Below are 19,961 nucleotides of genomic sequence, written 5' to 3' on the forward strand. Positions count from 1 at the left end.
AGGCTCCGTTCAGTACGGATCCGTCTGCATTAATAACTTAGAAAAATTTCTAAGTGTGAAAGTAGCCTGAGCGGATCCGTTCAGACTTTCAATGTAAAGTAAATGGGGGACGGATTCGCTTGAAGATTGAGCCATATGGTGTCATCTTCAAGCGGATCCGTTCCCATTGACTTACATTGTAAGTCTGGACGGATCCGCAGGCCTCCGCATGGCCAGGCGGACAGCTGAACGCTGCAAGCAGCGTTCAGCTGTCCGCCTGGCCGTGCGGAGGCTGAACGCCGCCAGACTGATGCAGTCTGAGCGGATCCGCATCCATTCAGACTGCATCAGGGCTGGACGGAAGCGTTCTGCTCCGCTCGTGAGCTCCTTCAAACGGAGCTCACGAGCGGACAGCAGAACGCTAGTGTGAAAGTAGCCTAATTTTTAAACAAATATACTATAGTAAGTGCCGACGTAGTGGTCATGATTGGACCAGGTGCCTTATGGAGTCCAATGGCCCTATACAACAGAGGAAGATGCAAGTATTAGGCTAGGGCTGCACGTGACATATGTTGCACAACATTCATGTCGCATCAGTGTCGTGCAACATTTATTTAATGATAGTCTATAGTGTCAGACTGCACCATGCTGCGACTGCGACACGGCAGGTGCAAAAAATTCATCAAAGTTGGATTTTTGCGTGACTGTCACGTTGCAGTGTGATACCATAGGCTATCATTACAATAAATGTTGTGCTACATGAAACCAAAACCAGTGGTGAAGCCTACTTAGAGATCAGGTGTAATGATTTGATTTGCACCTATTTTGTGTTTTTGACCTGAATCTGGTTTTGGCAAAAAAAATAAAATAATGATCAGTTATTTGGTCAGTTATTTCGAAGTGTGAAATCAACCTAAATTAAAAGAAGTCTGCAAGTAGTTTTTACCAGGCAAAACTGCTGACAACACTAGGTAGGGGCCAGGGAGAGAATAACAAACCAACAGGAGTAGTATTAATATATATATATGTTTATTCTGCCAGATTCTACTCTCTCAAGTGCCCAGGAGGCGGTGCTTCACTATGAAGTGCCCTCTGCACTGAGCTGCTTCACGGTCTCTCCCATCTGCCTGGCTGCAGTGGTCTCCTGGTTGGACGCTAAAGCTGTCACTCAGAGTAGAGAGAAGGGGCTGTGAAGCAGTTTAATGCAGAAAACACTTCAGTTAAGCATCGCTCCTGAGCACTAGCAGGAGCAGTGCCTGGCAGAATAAAAGTTCATATTCTTACTACTCCTAATAATAAAAACTCAGCAAAAGGTATATATTTTTTTTCTTTCTTTGGCCCCTGCCTAGTGCTTTAAGCAGTTTTGCATGATCAAAATTGCTGACAGACTCCCTTTAATGCAAAACGCATACTTTGTTTGTTTTTGTACAAAATGCTATCTAGAAACCAGTGTTGTAAAACAGTGGTACAAATACCAGTGAGTAATCCTAGGTCATCGTTCTACATGAGAGTGACATTGGCATGTAAATCAATGCCTTGACCATTGACTTCAGTTACTTGAAAGACAGTGTCCTGAAAGGCACATTCCTCCTCCTAGACAGAGGCTGTCTGTTCCTGTGTCTATTCACCCTGCACCCTTTGAACAAAGTGGCTCACACATGCTGATTTACCCACTGGGAACCATGCACAGGTCATTCTCTCATATCACAAAACCAACCAAACACTTTTCAGATGTTCATGCTTCCTGGCAGCGCTGCCAATTCATACACCATGGCAAAAAAAAGAACTGCTGTAAATTCAGCATGCCAAATAAGAGCACTGAGCCAGCAGGGGATAAACTGTGCATAGGAAAGAAGACCAATCTCCCCCAAAACATCCAGGAACACAACTAATTATATGGCTGCAATTAATCTGCCAGTGAAAGGCAATCCCACAGTTCCTCGGAAAGTAAACACAGTAGTTGGCCTTGCGTGAGTCCTGGCGAGATTGTCAAACATTGTGGGGAAGGATGCAGACTGTGATCAAAGAACCCTGAAAGGAATCTGGCTAATCTTGCTGGTGCTCCTGTCAGCTGCAGCGGTAGCGTGCAAGAACTTCTCACAAGGAGGAGGGGGTGTAGTAGCAGAAGGGTCAATAGGGTTCATTCATTAAAGAGACAGCTCTTTAAACTACCAAGTGAAATAATACAAGGAAAAGAGTATCTATTTCCCATTCCAAATGCCTAAAGTTCCTGATTGTTTTGCAAAGGTTCCCTTTACCTTAATTTAGAATTTAAAGTAGAACTGTACTACACATATCATCTACCATCTTAGCTATATCATAGTTCATTGCATAAGTTTAATTTATAAAATAATTCCTTATATCCTTATAGTCTGCGATAATATGTTTAACGAATACTAACCTAGAACAGAGTGTAGTATATCGTGAAAGCAGATTTCTGAGAGCAGAACATTTTTAGCAGGGACTGTTAAAACAAGTAAAAGAAGAGAACTTACCTACCTGCTCCCCCTTTCGTTCCAGCGCCACCGCATCACTGCAGCCCGCCAGTTTTTCTTTCCGATGATGCAGTGGTGATGTCTCCAACTAACCCACATGACTCCACTGACAGGTAGTCAGGGACATCATGGTTGAGACTGACATTGCCACGTACCTCACGTGACTGCTGAGGCCAGGGACTAGCTGCAACAATCCCATGGGATAGTCAGGGACATCACTGCTGCTATGAGCAGAGCATGCATACTGTACACTTGGGAGGATCGGGAGAGATAGCTGACAGCAGACAGATGTGTAATGTGTATGACCATGTGTATGGAAATGGACTTTACAACTATGTTAGAGTAGCAGTTCTTTGGACATTAATATTCTTGCCATTAATGGGTTCAGGGCCATTTATTTGGTCCCTCTTTTTTAACTGAATCTGCGGTGGACACCCTTAAGATCCCTAGGTTGCTTGCAGACAATGTGGATTAAGTGGGGTGTAATACAGTACCAGCAAAGTGAGAGAGATTTGAAATATTTCATTTACGCTTTTCTTAGGTGCGGAAATTGAACTGAATTTTAAAATCCGCATCGTGTGCACGAGATTTTCAAATTCTCATAGAATACAATGTACGGTACATGACCTGCGGTGAGGATTTTCCATTTTGAACATAGTTGACATGACTTTTGCAGCAGTTTTTTTCTGTGACCAATGTAAAATTCATTATTTATTTACATTTTTTTACAAATACTAGGTTTGTAAAATAGTAACGTAGGGCTGTCGATAATTTCATCGATTAATCGGGAAAAACACCAAAATGACAAAAAAGGGGTTTATATAATTTTACTTGAAAAATTATGTTCAAAGGCCATATTAAAACAATATGTGGGTGGCACTGTTATGAGAAATCTGTGGATGGCACTGTTATGGGGGGGATCTGTGGATTGCACTGTTATGGGGGGGATCTGTGGATGGCACTGTTATGGGGGGATCTTTGGATGACACTGTTATGGGGAGGGGGACCTGTGGATGACCATGCTATGGGGGGATCTATGGATGACACTATATAGCATCTTATGCTACATGTCTCATCCACAGATCCCCTTCCCATAGCAGTGTCATCCACAGATCCCCTTCCCATAGCAGTGTCATCCACAGATCCCCTTCCCATAGCAGTGTCATCCACAGATCCCCTTCCCATAACAGTGTCATCCACAGATCCCCTTCCCATAGCAGTGTCATCCACAGATCCCCTTCCCATAGCAGTGTCATCCACAGATCCCCTTCCCATAGCAGTGTCAGCCACAGATCCCCTTCCCATAACAGTGTCATCCACAGATCCCCCTCCCCATAACAGTGCACAGAGCCCCCTCCCCATAACAGTGCCATCCACAGATCCCCCTCCCCATAACAGCCCCGGCCCCGCCGCTCACAGCAGTATTCCTTAATCGGCAGTAACTTTTACTTTAAATCACTGCATCTTTATTACCTTACAATGAAGCTCCAGTAACAGGCAGAGCGGGTGGCGTAACGTCACTTACTCACGTGACGCGCCTGCTCTGCCCACTTTATGATTGAAACAGGCGGAGCATGCGTGTCACATGAGTAAGTGACGTTACACCACCGCCCGCTCTACCTGTTACTGGAGCTTCATTGTAAGGTAATAAAGATGCGGGATGCGGTGATTTAAAGATCAAGCACCCGCAGGCATAGTGCCTGACCGCCGGCTCCCACCTGCATAGCAACGAATCATCTGATTATTCAATAACGGTATTTGTTGACAACGAATCCTGTTATCGAATATTATCGATAATGACGATTAATCGTTGCAGCCCCATAGTAAAGTAAGTATATTTTTTAATTCTAGCATTTAATTTAATTCTAGAATTACATTAAAATTCATTTTAGAGTTACAGGGGAGATCAGCCCCGTTTCAGTGACAGCTGCCTCTGTGCACCAGGATCCTGGCATCCACTGGGTCCAATAGAAGCAGTTCACGTGTATACAAATGAATCTATCTAATATCACAGATGTGTCAATTTTATATATTGTTTATATAGAGGTAAAACTTGAAAAATTAGAATATCGTGCAAAAGTTTTTTTATTTCAGTAATGCAACTTAAAATTTGAATATTGTGAAAAGGTTCAATATTCTAGGCTCAAAGTGTCACACTCTAGTCAGCTAATTAATCCATACCCCCTGAGCAAAGGGTACCTGGGATTGTGACTTTGGGGTTTTCATAAGCGGTAAGCCATAATCATCCAAATTATAACAAATAAAGGCTTGAAATATCTCGCTTTGCATGTAATGAGTCTCATATATTAGTTTACCCTTTTAAGTTGCATTACTGAAATAAATGAACTTTGCACAATATTCAAATTTTTTGAGTTTCACCTGTATATGATAATGCTATTAAACTAAGTACCAGGTAATAGTAGTAATAAAATAGTAATAAAGACTAAAAGCCTGATATTTGGACATAATCTAGGGAATCTCACAATGCCATATCTGTCTGTTGAATGAACACTCTCCATCTGATTCCCTAACCCGGCAGGAGCTAATCATATAAACTCAACATACCATAACTAAACGGATTGCAAAAAGAAAAGAAGAAAAAAAAGCGAACAGGATTATCCAACACCTCTTAGACTTTGTTTCTCTTTGCGTGACAAGGAGATAAAATGGGGCTAGTTAAAACTGGTTAAGGCCGAGGGGTTTAAAAGTAATTACAATGTGTGGTCTGAAGAGATTGTCATGTATTCCACCAACAAACACGCATGGTCACTTATCTGCTATTACAGAGAGCCGGCGCTCCTAATCCAGAGCACAAATCTAAGACCTGGAGTGTACACCAGACAAAGTGGCTAACTTCATAGATACAACTATAACTAAGCAAAGCTTGAACCAAAACTCCTGCTTCATCAGATTGCCAGGCTTCGGTAGATTTATGGAGAGTCCATAGAAATAATGTCCACATACATAACCATGCCATGACTAAGGTGCTGTCACACGCTGTCTGAAATGCAAGCTGTTTTTAATTAGTTTGCAGTAAAAAAACTATATATTTTTTTTATGGCGAGCTGGAGAAGAAACTCTTAATTGCAGTCATAGAAATAGTGGACTTTTTGGACAGTGTCTTGTTATGGGCTGCAAATGGGAAACTTATAGACATCAGATGCATCAGGTCAGGGGTAATGGAATGAAATACAAGTATATTCATAAAAGTTAGATTGATTGCATACACTTCTACAACAGAAAATCAGTTTCATCAATCTGGATGTTTTTTTTTTTGCGGCATGTGCATAGATTTTTGTAAATTCAGAAGTATGGAAGAGATGCAGAAATGTCTACAACATGTGAACATACAGTACCCCTAGAGTCTGTATGCCATGAAGCAGTTCCTGCAGACCATGTATAAAAAATAAATAAAAATCATTGTAAGGGTATATTCACACACCAAAGATCAATACATGTGAATAGTGCGTGAATATACCGTACTCTAATGGGATATGATGTGAAACACAGAAAGGTAGCACCAGGACTAACCCCCAAAAAGCAAAGAATTACATTTTTACATGAAGAATAATATAGAAATTTAAATGATCACCGTTAGCCAGAACTAGCACGAACAGTATATCATGGACATCCCTATTATTCTCTCATTCTCCTTCACCTGACTTATGCAGCGACAGAGCCCTCTGCTGGTCACTGCTCACCACACATCACCATTTCTAGCATCTGGTTAATAAAAATGCTCTTTCTATATCCGAGCTACAAATGGAATTTCAGGAAACTCGGGCAATACAAGAGCATAGGCTCTGCTACCGCTGCCAAAGCAGCGCAGATGCCAACTGTGCATGCCCTGCTACACTACCAGGTACCTCTGTCTTGGCCATAACGCTTTGCACATGTCCATAGAGATCTGTGCTCTTCCCTTTCTATACAGAACCTTTATGGATGAGACGTATGTAACAAACACCCTCCTCCCCCTAAATGTTGACAGAACATATATTAGAAATTTAGATTACACTAAGGTTTATAATATTGGTGTGCAATTGATCTGTCAATTCCATCCAAGGGGAGCGAGAGATCAAACCATCAGACAGCTCATTTGAAAATTTTCACTGAAGGGCATCAGGCTGCTTGCGTTGTATTGTAATGCAGGCTGCAGAAGCCATACAGAATTTTAAGCTGTATGGCTTCTGCAGCCTGTGTTACAATACAACGCAAGCAGCCTGATGCCATTCAGTGAAAATGTTACAAGTTTTGACCAAGTTCAACAATTGCTAAAAACAAAAATACTAATATTTTATGGTTAGAGGGGCTCTCCTGAAGCTAACAATTGATGACCTATTCCTAGGCTAGGTCATCATTATAAGATTATTGGCTGTCTGACACCCCCCACCCCGGCCAATTAGCTGTTCGGGACTAGTTCCAACATGAGAATTACACAACTCTGTCCATTGTGTAGTGGATGGAGCTGGTTACTGCAGGACTGCAATCACTTAAAGGGGTTGTCCAAGTTATTTTTATTGATGACCTATCCTCAAAATAAGTCATCAATATCAGAAAGGAGGTGGTCTGACACCCCTGCCGATTGGCTGTTTGAGGGAAAGGTGCTTGCCGGGCCAGACCTGCCTCCTCTTTATTGTTTACCTGCTCACTGTCGCATCCGAAAGCAGTGAGCAGGTGTAATTACACCTAAGCTGCCCCTGCTGGGTTAAGGCCTAACACTGCTGGCACCACCACTTCATGGACTGTCCAATTTGGATCTAATGGTAGTGCTGCTTAATATTACTAGTATTACGGCTTGGATATTACCAGAATTAAGGCTCTGTAGTATACACTTGTATAGGAACGTGGCTTCCTATTGAAATGAATTGGACGGCTTAGGTGTAACTACACCTGCACACCGCTACGGATGCAAGGCGAGCAGGTAAACAATGAGGAGGAGGTAGCGCTGGCACGGCACGCGCTTTTTCTTCAAACATCTGATAGGCGGGGATGCCGGGTGTCACTCCCCCCAGCCGATCTGATGTTGATTACCTATCCTGAGGATAGGCCATCAATAAAAATAACTTTGACAACCCCTTTAAGTGAATTATAGCAGTGTGTAGTAACCATGTCCAAAAAGGATGGAGCTGTGTAGTCCTGGTGCCAGATCTACTCCCACATAGGTAAAATCTACAGGGATGAGGTGTGTTGGACCCTAGTTGATCTGATATTGATGACCTACTAATTGTTACATTGTGGCAAACCCCTATAAAGAGATTGTGCCAAGTATGAAAATTATACACAGGATAGAGATAATTAACTGGCTGGTGGGGGGTATAGCTACTGAGACCCCCACTGATTCCGAGAAAGGGGGTCCCACGTTCCTATCCTGATGAAGCGGCAGGCCGAACATGTGCCATGTTGCTCAATTCATTTGCTATAGGACTGTGGAAATAGCTGAGTGCTGTACTTGGCCATCTACGGCAGTCCCATAAATTAACAATGGAGGGGTAGGGCGCACGTTCGTACTGTCGCTCCATCAGAATGGCAACATGGAATCCCTATTTTTGTGATCAGTGGTGTTCAGTTATCCCCTATCCACTTGCATATTAAGCCCGAACCCTTTAATGGATTTTCTTTTGGAACATGGTTTACAAATTTGGATGTTACATACTATTGCATGTGCAGTACAAGTGAAGATGGAAATATATCAGAACATTTAGTGAGTCATTCATTAAAATGTGGCAACTATAGCAAATATCAGATAAAGGAAATACAAGTAAACTTTCGATAGCTGTAATCGTGTATTTCCACTGTAAATTAAGAAAAGGGACCTGCTTTCCAAACTTTAAGAAAGAAGTCGATTTCCCATAGCTCACCCTAAACACGCTGCGCCGCCTTTGCAGACATTCCTCAGCCCTCAAAGAACACTGGCCCCCAGCCACTAGCTGTGGTTACATTATCAATCTTCTCTCACATTGCAGACCTCGGCCAAGTTTATTTATCCCTATGGAATGCCGGTAAAAACGGCAACGTGTACAAGGCATAACCTTTTCTCTACAAATGGGTCACTAATGTTTGAAAAGAAACATGTCTTCTAAAAGAAAGTGAATAGTTGCATGAAAGGCTCCAATGACGGCTGCACTTTCCAAGGAAAAATGTACATTTCACTGAAATTTAATACAGTGTAGCCATTGCAGCTGTACATGATAGACACAGAACATACAGTTCTAAGAGAAGTCATCTCTTCGCAAGCCAATAATGTACTTTGATGAGATATGATACGACCACAGAGTGCGAAGAAGAAACAATCTGAACTTTCAGAGAAGGATCTCTGGAGGACTGGGTTGTCTTTCTGCAGAAATTATTAAGTGTTCTTAAGTTATGTCAGCATGTAAGCAAACATGTCTGTGGTTCACTGACTTTTCTGACTTTTTGATTTTGGTATGAACCTTTATCGTTTGTTGCTCTCTATGGCATAAGCGTAAGCCCACAAGGGATGAAAATGCGGTAGATTTCTTAGGTGGCAGAAAATCAGCAATGCTTTACAGAAGCAGCAAAGAGGATGAGGTGTTAAGAAATCTCGTCCACACATTGCAGAAAATTTCCGTGCACAAAGTGATGTGCTGTGCAGATTTTTAAAACCCCAGAATGTCAATGTTGCATATTAGTCACCGATTTGTTGCAAAATCTGAACCTATCAGCAGCGGAAAATCTTTTGGTAAAAAAATTAATAAAAAAAAATAAGAAAATATACTCATCTTGCGGTGCTTCTGTGGGGATATTGGTAGGTGAGTAAGCTGTTTTTTTTTTATTTCTTAGCACAACAGAAATTTGCAGCAAACTTTTAACGATTTGGTTGCAGATTTACCTCTGTGAATGCCACAACTAGGGATGAGCGAATCGACTTTGGATGAAACATCCGAAGTTGATTTGCATAAAACTTTGTTTGAATACTGTACAGAGTGAGTGTTCCCTACAGTAGGGTCCATTCACACGTCCGTTTTTTCTTTCCTGATCTGTTCCGTTTTTTCAGGAACAGATCAGGACCAGATCTGGACCCATTCATTTTCAATGGGTCCTGGAAAAAATCGGACAGCACAATGTGTGCTGTCCGTTTCCGTTGTTCCGTTCCGCATGTCCGTTTAAATATAAAACATGTCCTATTCTTGTCCTGAAAAATCGGATCCTGGTACAATACAAAGTCAATGGATCCGCAAAAAACGGATGACATTCGGATGTCATTCCGTATGTCATCCGTTTTTTGCGGATTCCGTTCCTGGAAACACATAACAAATTATTATTATTATTTTTTTTTTTCAATTTTTTTTCAAAGAAATCCAAACAACTTTATTTGATTATTGAAATGTATACATGTTTCCGTTTTTTGCGGATCCGCAAAAAACGGATGACATACGGATGACATACAGAAACATTTTCAGGAACAACGGATCCGCAAAAAACGGACCGTTTTTCAGGATGAAAAAAAACAGGACGTGTGAATGGACCCTTAGAATGTATTGGCTCAGATGAGCTGAAGTTATTACTTTGCGAAGTCTCACAAGACTTTGGGTAATAACTTCATAAATTGATTTCTACTATAAAAATGTTTTTCCTGAACTCGTGTTGTGGTACCTTGGAACCAAACCGGAGTTCAGGAAAAGGTTTTTAACAGTAAAAATCAAATTATGAAGTTATTACCCAAAGTCTTGCGAGACTTCGCAAAGTAATAACTTTGGCATATAGGAGCCAATACATTACTGTATGGAGCTCCGTACAGTATTCAAACAAAGTTTTATGCAAATCGACTTTGGATGTTTCATCCAAAGTCAATTCGCTCATCCCTAGTCGCAATGTTCTCCTTGGCCAGTGACGTCATGCACAGCTCAGTCCTATTCAAGTGAATGGGGTGAGCTGCAATACCAAGCACTGTTGCTATATAATGTATGGCATTGTACATGGTAAGCTGTGAGGAGCAGGTAGCACTCACTAGAGCGCCGCAGCCTCCTCAAACAGCTGATCGGCGGGGGTCTCGGGAGTAAGACTCCTACTGATCAGATGTTGACGACTTATCCTGAAAATAGGGCATCAGTATCAAAATGTCAGACAACCCCTTTAACTGCATAACAACATGGGCTGAGTCTTCCATCAGCAATAAGCTGGACATATCAACACATGAAATAGCTGTTGGTTTGTTGAAATGATGGATATTCCACTCCCCCACTATGACTTCACCATACACATGCACCCTTGACTGGGCATGCATTTTGCAATGGGGCGAAGGGAATAAATTGCTGTCAGAAATCTCAGCAGCACCTCAGCTCTGGCAAGAATAAAGCATTGTGAAAATTAACGAGGGCCTTTCACCGGTCCTGACATTATCATAGAACGAGCTGGCTGTGTAGACCATACTGAAGGTATGTTATTGCGCTTACTAGTTTACATACCATTGGTACAGAGAGGAGGAGAAAACAGCTTTTCTCAGGGGGCGTCTCCTTCTCTCTGGCTGTGCGCTGGGCAATGTGTTATAGCCAGGGAGAAGGCTAGCTTTTTTTAGAAACAGTGCTGTCCCATCCTCCCTGTACCGTATGAATTTAAATACCAGGTGGGAAACCAAAATGGGGGCACAGCGGGTGAACGTAGCAGAGTCTTAGGAAACATAAGCGCAATAACATACCTTCAGTATGCCCTACACTGCGATCTAGTTATATGCTAATGTCAGGGCCGGTGGACGGTCCTCTTTAAAGTCTAATGTGTATGATCTTTCTTCCCCTAACACAGGAGCTCCCAATACATATCACATTATCAGCCAATCCCGCTGAAATCAGTGGATCGCGCTTTCATTTTTCTAATGTGTATACCCAATTTAAAGCAGTCTATACACCTAAAGCCTCTCAAAATCACTAACAAACAGAATAGTTACCTGGTGACCTCGGTTTAATCTTTTCAGCTGCAGAGCAGATCAACCAATTTTCAGGCTACTCTTTTATCATCCAAGATGGAGGCACAGAGTCTCAGACTGTGAGATGCATACAATGAATTTGAATTTATTAGTCCAAGACACTTCTGACTGCCCTTTGATTGGCCAGCCCTGTTAACATGAACAGTGCTGGCAAATCCAAGAGCAGGGCTGGACAAGCAGGAAGTGTCTTGTCTGCCAATGCACAGTATGCAGCAGTCAGTCGAAGAAGTGGTGTGGCCATCTTGGATGACATAAAGCTTGGAAATTGGTGGATCTGCAGATGAGAAGATGAAAAGGAGGTAACAGGTAAGTGTTCGGTTTGTTCCTTAGGTACTGTGATTTTTTTTGTTCTTCAACCAGAGGGTCCCTTTAAGGTAAATGTTGGTAGGAGCTGGCTGTCCAGTGACCTCTAACATTTGGGGAAACAAGGATTGGGCATATTGGATTTCAACATATCCAATCATTTGTTCCCATGGGAAATAGACCAGAGGTGTCTCCATCACTTTTCTGTAACAGAAATACCCACATTCAGCACCTTTCCTACCTATAGCTATTATGTCTAGCAACTGTGACGTCAGTTCCCAGATAGAATATCCTGATACAGGCCAGCAGACTGCAATTTTACTTTAATTATTGCTATTTCCCATGTTAATGTAAATCTCGCTAAGGGATTAACAGTCCCATGACGTATATATTTGTATCTTTTACTCATTGTGCTGTATACAATAGGCAATTATAACTAGAGTACATCAGACATTAAAGATTGTACCTTCTACATTTCCAGTATCTCATTCACTAATAACTATATGCTTGAGAAACCTTGAGGAGATCTATGCTAGTTATATTCCTCTGCAATTCAACTGGATATCTGGACGTGTATGATTATCTGTGGATTCCACCCACAACCAGTATATTGCATTATTTTAATCAAGCACAAGTCTATGAGTTCATTCCCAAAGTAATAAAGCGACTGTGAGAAGTTAACTTGGAAATCTATTAGCCTGACATCAACAGCATTTTATCGGCTCCAGAAAGTGATCTAGCAATCCGACATTCTGTCTATGCAATTTCTTTACTATGAAAACTATAAAACTTTCAGCTATACATAAAAAAAAAATCTGTCTTCTGCAAATCCTACAGCAGTCTGGAGTATAGACTTGAGGGTTTAGTTTACCCTAGTCTCCCATGTTCACAGATACGGTTCAGGTCCTCCTCTGACTTGAACTAGATTAGGAGGTTCCTTGGGAGTTGGGTTTCTTGAGGCCTTGCTCCCTAATCTATATTTTCACTGTGCCGCTATTTAGATCCGGTATTTGGAAATGAGGAGGATTACTTAATGTTTACTGATTCCGAGCCATTTTACACTGGTTGACGACTAAATGAACCAGCACTCATTTGTAAGCTCATTCCTGATCATTGTCCCATTTAAACAGAGCAGCTAGTTTTATTTTTGTATGATCATATCTTTTATGCGGTAAAGAAAAACTGATCACATCTGTGTAAACAGTAGATGTGCTACCGACGTAATGTACAGTGTATGAAAAGAGGGGGTACGACATAATGTATAGTGTATAAGGGGAGGGGGGTACAACATTGTATGGGGTGAGAAGTGGGGGGGGTACGACAATGTATGGGGTATGAGAAAAGGGGGTAGGAGGACAATGCACAGGGTATGAGAAGAAGGGGTAACACAATTTATATAAGTTTATTTGGATTTCTATAGGGAGATGTGCCCTTCGGGGACAGTCTGTCGAGTTCTGGCTGTCTATCAGCATCTCGACGGCCTCTCCCCGTCGGGCCCCTCTCCCCATCCACACATATATTTACATTCAAAATCAACATATACATATGACTAGGTCTAGACCAGCAAGAAGAAGATTGTCCTCAATCAACCATGCTCTATTAAATTTCTGTCAAATTTTATGATTTTTATATTGATATTTATATTGTTATATCTTTTAATACTTATGATGTTGAATATTTTTGTTAGCAATGTACCCCTATTATTATAAACCTATTATCGTTCTATATATTATATATTCTATTAACTGTTTTATGGTACTAGTAGCTTTAAGATTATTTATACAGATTGAAATCCATTACATATACCACTTTATGACCTCATAATTGGTTGAATATGTTCGAATTCCACTCCATGGTTTTGATTCAACTCAGACACCTTGATGATCCCTCCCCTATAAAAGGAAGGAGATTAGTAGTACTATTCACCACTGATGAAGGTGCAAGAGCGAACCGAAACGCGTTTGCTTTTACCCAGAATAGTACATGGACTTTGAACTAAAAAAGCCTTTTTTATAAAAGAAAAACTAAAGGTGAACATTTACCATATAGTTCGCTGACAAAATCGGTCAGCTGATCGGAGTAATAGACCGTCACTTCCGGTCATAGAAACGTCACTTCCTGTATTGCGGAGAACATCGTAGCGATCCAGGAAGCCGGAGCAGAAGAAGACGCCGAAGACACCGAAGACGCCGAGGACCACGTGCGCACCAACGCCATACGCCACATAGGATCGGACTACCTTAACAAAGATACCCTTCCTTCCATTTTAGGATTTCGCTTTAGGACCTTTATTATTGATACAACTTGATGTATTGAGAGGGATCATATTATCCTTGATATATTATACCACTGTATGGTGCAATTTTATTGATTTACTATATCATATTATCCCTGATATATTATACCATTGATAAATTGAATGGTGCAATTTTATTGATTTAATGATACACTGAAAGGTATAATTTTATAAACAATAAAGAAATAGGTTATACCCTATATGCAATCAGATTTTTCTATATACCCAGTCATTTGAGTGCCCTCCATCCCGTGAAATTTTATACTATATCCAACATTTTGGCAATTGGTACTGCCATATTGGAGAGAGCACCACTCCGTGTTGTGCTGTCAGTAGAGCCTCTGTAATCTTTTCACAATTTATAGTGTATGAAAGGAGGGGATACGACAATGTATGGGGTATGAGAAGAGGGGGGTGACAATGTATAGCCTATGAGAAGAAGGGGGTACGACATTGTATAGTGTATGAGAGAGGGGGGGTACGACAATCTATAGCGTATGGGAAAATGAGGGTACAATATAATGTATAGTGTATGAGAGGAGGGGGTACGACGTGATGTATCATGTATGAGAAGAGTGGGATGACAATGTATAGTGTATGAGAAGAAGGGAGTACGACATTGTCTAGTGTATGAGAGGAGGGGGGTACAACAATATATATATAGTCTAAGAGAGGAGAGGGGTATGAAAACGCACAGTGTATGAGAAGAAGGGGTACGACAATTTATAGTGTATGAGAGGAGGGGGTACGACATGCTGTATGGTGTATGAGAAGAGTAGGATGACAGAGATCCTCAGCTCAGGTGGGAGAATCTGCCCACAAGACAACTATTAGTCATGTACTCCACAAATCTGGCCTTTATGGAAGAGTGGCAGGAAGAAAGGCATTTTTAAAAGCAAGCCATAAGAAGCCCAGTTTGTAGTTCGCCACAAGCCATGTAGGAGACAGAGCAAACATGTGGAAGAAGGCTGCTTTGATCAGATAAGACCAAAGTTGAACTTTTTGAGCTAAATGCAAAACTCTGTGTAGCAGAAAACTAACATTGCATATCACCCTGAACACACAATCCCCACCGTGACGCATGGTGGTGGCAGTATCATGCTGCCAGGATGCTTTTCTTTACCAAGAACAGGGAAGCTGGTCAGTTTATGGGAAGATGGATGGAGCTAAAAACAGGGTAATACTGGAGGAAAACCTACTACAGGCTGCAAAAGACTTAAGACTGGGGCGGAGGTTCACCTTCCAGCAGGACAACAACCCTAAACATACAGCCAGAGCCACAATGAAATCGTTCAGATCAAAGCATATTCATGTGTTAGAATGGCCCAGTTAAAGTCCAGACCTAAATCCCATTGAGAATCTGTAGCAAGACTTGAAAATTGCTGTTCGCTGATGCCCTCCTCCCAATCAGACTGAGCTTGAGCTATTTTGCAATGAAGAATGGGGAAAGATTTCAGCCCCTACATGTGCAAAACTGGTAGAGACATACCCCAAAAGACTGTCAGCTGTAATTGCAGCGAAAGGTGGTCCTACAAAGTATTGTCTCGGGGGGATGGGGAACTGGGCTGAATACAAATGCACACCACATTTACCAGATACATTTCCATTTTCCTCTGTAGGTGTAACAATGCTTTGCAGGGAACCCATTAGACAAGTCCATTTCCTACAACAGTCAAGAGTTGTACATAGCGGAACCCTATTCACTCAAAACTCCATAAAAAAAAAAAAGAGAAAAGTGTATGTCTGAATCAGATGTAAAATCATTAAGAAATATAGTATATTGTTTGAAGAGGATACAATATGTACAGATGAGAAAAGCATTAGTATAAATTAGATACAACTGAAATTGCAACATTTCACCCACCATCTGTGACTGCCAGCATTCTTATCATCTAATTCAACAGCTTTCCCAGCAGCGGTTTTCCCTGTGAAAAATATAAGCATTAGAAACGTTAATGTTATAGTGACTGTAAATGACTTACTAGCAATTACTATTGGTTGGCAGCAGATGGCGCTGTACTTCTTCCTTGAATTCTGATGCAAGCCTTGATTGGTTTTTATCCAGGACCCGAATACAGGGAGGGGTGACTGAACAATTCATTTTCATTCCATCAATAAAAGGGAAGGTGCCCCCACAACATAGCCACTTGCTGAAACTTTTTAATCTGGGTATCTCCCTCAATCAGCACTGCTCCTGAGTAATCCGCCCCTACCCCCATTTCCGAAATATCGTGGACGGTAGTTATGGCGCCTGAAATTCAAATAAGCCATATACATCAAGGGTGGCAGTCCCCGGTACTCAGTGCTCAAGGTGGAGGGAACTTCAATGCCGTCTTATCAGGGTGGACAGCACCAAAGTATCCAGTGCGAGATATCCCAGTACCTTATCCTGCCACACCACGCTGTGTTGTCACAGCAGCCTGCGTTCACAGCACTGGGGAGCTGAGAGCCACACAACCGGCAGCAGAGTTTGGCTTTGATGTTGGGAGGTTGACAGAGGTGGGCAGATGAAAAATTTTAGCAAGTGACAGGCCATTGGCTTCTGTCATTTTATGGCCTAAACAAGCCTAAAAAACAAAGTGCAGGGACAGTTGTGTGGTTGGGGCGACTCCATGGAAAGTCAGGGGCTGCCATACTGGCGCTTGATCCCAACACACAATGCAAATTTTGTAGAAATTTTGTCAATACACTAATAGGGTCAATTTCGTAGGAAGCCAATTTGCCGGTTTGTCTGTTTTTGGAGTGTTGGAGGAAACCGTAGTACCCATAGGAAACTCACACAAACACAGGGAGAACATAAAAGCTCCATGCAGATGATGTCCCTGCTCGGATTTGAACTCCGTACTAACCCAGTGCTAACCACTTAGCCACCATGCTGCCCACGGTTTACAAAAACCCAACACACATTGAACAATGTTTTGAAGCTACAAAAAAATATACAGATTTATGCCCCCCACAAGGGATTTAGGAAAAAGTGCCCAATCCAGAGCATGCCCTCAAGGAAATAAACACTTGAAATAGATCACTCTATGTATAATGAATCTATAGAATATATCACTTTTTAAATTGAAATACTGAAATAAATTAACTTTTCAGTGATATTCTAATTTATTGAGGTGCACCTGTATTGTAATGTCATATTATGTATCTGCTGTATAATTAAGTAATGATAAGGTATGGTTGGCATAATGGAATGGAACTTACCATTCCATCCTTCCCCCTCTTGGTGGGAGTGGGCTGGTCCTACTTCTTGCCAGGAGGGGGAGCTCTAGAAAGTTCTAGGGAGAGTTAGCTGAGCAAGCCTGGAGTGAGGGAGCACATCTATCTGTTCCCCCTCCATGGGCCTTGGCACAGAAGTTACAACTCCTCTGTGAGGAACACTACTCCAGGGAGAGTGCAAGGTCCCAGGGTACCAGAAGAGCTGGAGGCACCAGTGTACAAAGACAGCAGAGAGATCAGCACTACAGCTATACACATTCCGCTGCAGGTGAGGTGATAAGTTAAGACACCCATGACCACAGTTCAGGACAAGCAAATTCAAAAGCCTGCAAATCAAAAGTGGACACCTATAGCCACAAGTGCTCACTTATTCCTGATAGCGAAGGGAACAGAATAGAGAGAAGGACTACTCTAGAGTGCTATTGTCTGTCATCTTGCCTGCCACTACCTCATCAACTGGAGATGGAGACATTGCACCTTACACAGAGGACAGTTGGATATACTGTAATTCATCCTTTGCACTCAGTAAAGAAAAACATGTGTTGTTCGACATCTGCCTGATCCTATCATATCATTTCACTGCACCAAACCCCAGGGAGCAAAGACCTGAGGGAGTACACCACGACTAAAGATCTCATTAGGGCCACTACCACTCCCATCCTCTTCACTGTCCGCTCAGGTGTTTGCTGCAGAAGCAATGGGGCATTGCACAACGTCGATTCAGGGGATGGGTGGGGTCTCTATGACTGTACCCCGACCAAGCTTATAAAATTACCAATAAGTCATAACCATCTTTCATGGGAAGAACCCTTTAAAACAGTTTTCCCATCATGACATTTACAGCATATCCAAAGGATATGGAATAAATATCCAATAGGTGCAGGTCCCACCTCTGGGACGTCCACTTATAACCAGAATGGGGTCTTGTCCCACTGCCGCAGTGAATTGGGAGTTGGCAACACATGTGGTCCTTTATTCCTTCCGTTCTGGAAATAGCAGAGCAAGCACATAAACATGCAAAATCTAAAAAGCGATAGAAGACTTAGATGTCAGACGCGCTGTTTTGGAAAGAGCCTCTTACCTTCAATTGCATAACTTTTCTTTTCTTCTGCATCGTTGGTGAGATAAAACATGTTGCTGTACGCCCGCGCCAGCCTCCAAAGGAATTCAACTTTATTTCCATACTAAAGAGAAACAAACAAAACTTCTTATAAAATGAACTGAAATGTCAGAGCCATTCAAAACTGGGGTAATCACAGTACACAAACTGAAGGCCAATTCATATAAGAAGGGGCAGTCAGTAAATACTATCACATCAGGAATTAACACATTTATTCAATTCTTTATTTGGAGAAAACTTAAAAATAAACAAAATAAAAGGTCATATCACACTGCCACCAATTCCATCTTTAAAGAAGCTGTTCAACCCGTTACAAGTGATAGCATATCCTCGGGTTAGGCCATCACTATATATTTGGCACACCCATGATCAACTATTGTACAGTAACTCCAGTGCCAGAAATACAAAGCTCCATCCATTGTGCAGTAGACGAAGATGGTTACTGTAACGTTGCTCCCATTCAGGGCAATGGGAACAGTGCTGCAGTAACCAGCAACAGCCACTTCACAATGGATGGAGGTGTGTATTTCCTGCGCAGGAGTTACTTTTGAACAGATGATTGGCAGAGGTGCAGGTGTCAGACCAACGCCACTTAGAGATGGTCTAAGCTCAGGAAAGGCCATATCTCTACTAAATTGGTTGGACTGTTCCTTTAATGGTCTTTTTAAATGGTCAGCCATTTATTGTAGTGGCCCGCATGTAATGCTACCTTGCAGAAAAAAAAATAAAAAAATGTATATACACACACATACATACATACACTCACACACACACAGTGCCTTGCAAAAGTATTCACCCCCTTGACTTTTTTTGTATTTTGGTGCTTCACAACCTGGAATTAACATGGATTGTTTGAGGATTTGCATCAATTTATACAACATGCCCACAACTTTGAAGTTTTTTTATTTATTTATTGTGAAGCAATAAACAAATAGGACAAAATACCAGAAATAGTCAATGTGCATAACTATTCACCCCCCCCCCCCCTCAATACTTTGTAGAACCACCTTTTGCGCAAATCACAGCTACAAGTCGCTTTGGATAAGTCTCTATGAGCTTGCCACATCTTACGACTGGGATTTGTGCCCATTCCTCATTGCAAAACTGCTCCAGCTCCTTCAAGTTGGATGGTTTGCGCTTGTGATCAGCAATCTTTAAGTCTGACCACAGATTTTCTGTTGGATTGAGATCTGGGCTGTGACTAGGCCATTCCAACACATTTATATGTTTCCCCTTAAACCAAACAAGTGTTGCTTTAGCAGTGTGTTTGGGGTCATTGTCCTGCTGGAAGATGAACCTCCGTCCTAGCCTCAAATCACGCACATAGAGTGGTACAGGTTTTGCTCAAGAATATCCCTGTATTTAGCACCATCTTTCCCTCAACTCTGACTAGTTTCCCAGTCCCGGCTGCTGAAAAACATCCCCACAGCATGATGCTGCCACCACCATGTTTAACTGTGGGGATGGTGTTCTTTGGATGATGTGATGTGTTGGGTTTGCACCAGACATAGCATTTTTTTTCTTTAGTGGCCGAAAAGTTGATTTTTTGTTTCATCAAAGCAGAGCACCTTCCTCTATACATTTTGAGAGTCTCCCACACTCCTTTTC

At 41.8% G+C, this 19,961-nt stretch overlaps 1 protein-coding gene across 2 annotated transcripts in view; it reads right to left on the reverse strand.

Moving 5' to 3' along the window:
- Positions 1–19,961, reverse strand: part of RMDN2 (regulator of microtubule dynamics 2) — a 125,503-nt gene that overhangs the window by 54,131 nt on the left and 51,411 nt on the right. For both annotated transcript variants that reach the window (XM_044291670.1, XM_044291669.1), the window contains exons 4-5: positions 18,315–18,417; positions 15,879–15,939 (exon numbers count right to left, since the gene is read on the reverse strand). In XM_044291670.1, the coding sequence (XP_044147605.1) occupies positions 15,879–15,939; positions 18,315–18,417 (164 nt within the window). The remainder of the gene's footprint in view (positions 1–15,878; positions 15,940–18,314; positions 18,418–19,961) is intronic.

Source organism: Bufo gargarizans, chromosome 4 (genome assembly GCF_014858855.1).
Source record: "Bufo gargarizans isolate SCDJY-AF-19 chromosome 4, ASM1485885v1, whole genome shotgun sequence".
NCBI classification, from domain to species: Eukaryota; Metazoa; Chordata; class Amphibia; order Anura; family Bufonidae; genus Bufo; species Bufo gargarizans.